This window comes from Macrobrachium nipponense, chromosome 3, assembly GCF_015104395.2.
Source record: "Macrobrachium nipponense isolate FS-2020 chromosome 3, ASM1510439v2, whole genome shotgun sequence".
NCBI classification, from domain to species: domain Eukaryota; kingdom Metazoa; phylum Arthropoda; class Malacostraca; order Decapoda; family Palaemonidae; genus Macrobrachium; species Macrobrachium nipponense.
In genome coordinates this window covers 11,201,898-11,205,804 of record NC_087202.1, presented here as the reverse complement: position 1 = coordinate 11,205,804, position 3,907 = coordinate 11,201,898, and the positions used below count along the sequence as shown (strand labels likewise).

General features: G+C 31.6%; 1 protein-coding gene across 1 annotated transcript in view; it reads left to right on the top strand.

Annotated features, from left to right (window-relative positions):
• Positions 1–1,176: 1,176 nt before the first annotated feature.
• LOC135222323 (piggyBac transposable element-derived protein 3-like) overlaps positions 1,177–3,907 on the top strand; it is a 6,458-nt gene continuing 3,727 nt past the window's right edge. Inside the window, exons 1-2 of the mRNA XM_064260408.1 lie at positions 1,177–1,198; positions 1,570–2,407. Coding sequence (XP_064116478.1) covers positions 1,182–1,198; positions 1,570–2,407 — 855 coding nt within the window. The 5' untranslated portion in view covers positions 1,177–1,181. The remainder of the gene's footprint in view (positions 1,199–1,569; positions 2,408–3,907) is intronic.

The window sequence follows — 3,907 nt, the reverse complement described above, 5'->3', positions numbered from 1 at the left end:
GAAACCTCTCTCATATTCTACACTCTGGTAACTATTATTATTATTATTATCAATTCTACAAATTTCTTCAAAAATAATACACCTACATTATATAAGAGAAATATACTGTAATAATGGAGTAAATCAACATATGAAATGCTTGCAATATATGCTTGGCTAATCTGGCTGAGTGCTCGACCGTTATGAGCTGTAAGTAAAAAAAGAAATATAAAAATAAAAAAAATTGTGGAGGAAAAGTTTATTAAAACTTAGTAAATTAATATACAAATCTATATATATACATATATTATATATATATATATGTATATATATATATATAATATATATATATATATATATATATTATATATGTGTGTGTGTGTGTGTGTTTGTGTGTGTGTGTGTATGTGTGCATGTATGTATATAACGGCCTATCATTGTGGTCCTCTTCGGCGGTAGATATATATATATATATATATATATATATATATATATATATATATATATATATATATATATATATATATATATATATCTTTCCTCCACAAGCCATCATTAGTTTATTCGTACTTTGTCTGGTGGAATTACTCTGTCTTCATCCATCTTAGAGGAATATATGAATGGGGTTCCCGTATCTTAGTCAACTTCATTACCTCCTAAACATCGGCTCTCTCTCTCTCTCTTCTCTCTCTCTCTATGCGCTAATATAATTCACCTGTATTTGGGGCTATTCTCAAGCGTTTTAATTTAAATAAATTAACTTTTACTGAATCATATTATTGTATCAGAATCCAGTGATCAAGTGTCCATGTTGATATGTTATACGACGCGCGGTTTGTAAATATTAAGGAATTATTTTTTTTTCAGCAATCAATCTACCCAGGACGTTAGTGAAATCATTCGGAATTCAAAATGAGAAAAATAAAGACAGTATTTTTGCAAGACGTGACTCCGTCGTCTGCTCAGAACCAACAAGCATTAAGTTAACCCATTTTGTACTAGCGTGACATATATGTTACGTAGAACATATGTTCAGTTAACTTACACCACACGTTTACATGTTGAAAACTTGTTTCATGATAGGTCCTGTGTGTGAGAGCTAATACATGTATCTACTTGCATACAAGTTTTTACAGGAATAGAAGTTCATTCAAGGAGTGACACCGTTCTGTGCAGAAGTGCTGTTTTGCCCCGGTGTGAAAATGAGTTCAGGCAAAAAGTGAGTATTATTTTGCCATTTTCATTAGATATATTGTATTGTTTTTTGATAAAATACTTGAAATATGGCTATAGAGAAATGTCTGTGCTAATAATGAATATCTAAGATTTATAATATTGGCAGCAGTGCATTTTATATTTTCTGTGACATATATGTTACGCTAGGATGATACAGGGACATTTATGCCTTTTTCTATTTTACTGTATGTAAACTGATAGTAATATCTTTCTAGTGATATAAAACATTCTATGGCTTCATTTTCTTTCTTTTACTTTACTTTACTACACTTTTAGTTATTTTAACTCATTAATAAGTTACTTTGTTAAATTTAATCCAGAGATAACACGTATTTATTTATTTTTTTATTTCAGGTCTCTGACTGTCAATGAAATACTAGCAGAGTTAGAAAAAGAAGATATTGCTGCAGATGTTTTTATTGAGCCTGCTGATGATGGTCTGACTGACGAAGATTCTGCTGATGAAGATCAAGGTGGTCTAATTGATAATCTCTCTGGTAAACAATTAGATGCTGCAGGTGAAGCAGCTCTTCCAAATGGAGTTCGGCTTGGAAATTTAGGAGAGGACTTGGAGAACTATGATGACTCTAGTTATTGCTTCAAAACTCCAAAGTGGACTAGAAAGGCAACATTTTCTTCACCAAAACCAATTTTTCCTGAGGCGAATTACAGTCAATACCGGAACTTATCACCATGTGAATTATTCGAATTGTTTTTTGATGAGAAAGTTTTCAGATTGATAATAGAACAGTCAGCTCTTTATGCTCGTTACAAGGGAGAAATTTCCTTCTCAACAAATGAAAAAGAACTAAAGGTTTTCCTTGGCATATTACTTTTATCTGGCATTGTTCCAGTTCTATCACGGAGACTTTACTGGAAGAATTTTCCAGTGACTAGAAATGAGGCAGTGTATTCTGCAATGGAGAAGGACAGATTTGATAAAATAATGCAGTTCATACATTTAGCAGATAATACTAATCTTGATGATTCAGATAAATATGCTAAACTCCGTCCCCTGATAAGGCTACTTTCCACTCGATTTTTGTCTCATTTTCAACCAGAGCAGCATCTATCTCATGACGAGGCAATGGTTGAATATTTTGGCCGCCATGGATGCAAGCAGTGTATTCGAAACAAACCAATACGCTTTGGTTATAAAGTTTGGTGCCTGAATACTGATGCAGGCTATTTAGTAAGCTTTGACTTATACCAAGGTAAAACATATGAAGGTAATTCATATGAGGAGAAAGCGTTTGGCAAATGTGGAGCCACATTTGACTGCCCATTAGTTATTCGAGAATACAATAACCACATGGGTGGAACTGACCGTCAAGAAACCAGAATGTGAATAATTATAGAGTATCTATTAGGGGTAAGAAGTGGTGGTGGTGTATTTTACCTGGTTATTACATGTATCAATGCAAAATGCTTGGATTCTTCATAAAAATTTCAGGTAGATGTTTACCTCAGCTAGATTTCCAAAGAACAGATTGCTGAATGAAAAAAAGCTATCTGAAGAGTATATGGGATCCCTCCTAAAGGGGCCTGGAGACCTTCCCAGGGGGAAACAGGTTGTAAGAGAGTTCTTGATGACATTCGTTTTGATGGAATAGAACACTACCTGATAGCCCCAAAGAACCCCAAACAAGAAAAGACGTAGATGTGCTGGCAAATCTGTGTAGCAAATCTCCTTCCAGTCAGTGTAATAAGTGTGATATAGGTTCTGTGTTTGTCTTGCAATTTAGCATTTCACACAAAATAGACTTCAATGCTGTGCCACATGATGTCATCAGTTTTTGCAATGAAAAAGTTGATTATTTTTTATGTTAGCATTTTGAACTGGCAATTTAATCTTTGTTTTGATTCTAAGTGCAAGATTTATACAATGACTATTTCTTTTGGCTTGTTTTTTATTGTAATTTTCAAATTCCATTCATTGGTGGTTGTGACTACGGTAGTTCATGTATGAAAACAGTAGACTTCTTTTGTATTTAGTTATGTCACTTATATAACAGCAAACAATAAACCTTTCAAAATAGAACAGAATTTTTTCATATTTCCCCTCCCCAAATGTACTCGTTACTGCCTAGCGTGACATATATGTCACACTCCATTATTCATTGTACAATGAATGCAGCTGAAAAAAATTATGTATTCTACTGATTTTGGATCCTTATGAAACTAGATTTTAGTTGTAAAAATTTTGAAAAAAATTTTTAAAGGAAAAAAACCAAAAGGAAAAAAAAAAAAAAACAATTTCCCAGTGACACCACAAACAACACCACCACCAACCAACTCACCAACACCTCAACACACCACACACATATATATATATATATATAATATATATATATATAATATAATATATATATAAAAAATATTATATATTACAATGTGATACATTTTATAACATTACTGTGATTCATATACAAGCCTTAATAAGCTACTAATGTCCATTAATATCCAATTCTCTCTACCCCCCGGGGAATTTAATTATTTTCGTTATATGTTAGGCGAAGGGGATTTAGATATTAAAGGACATTTTCTACGCAAGGTAGGGATGGGTATATATATATATATAGTATATATATATATATATATATATATTATATATAAAATATACATATATATATATATATATTTATATATATATATATATATAATATATAAAAAAAAAAAAATATACATATAT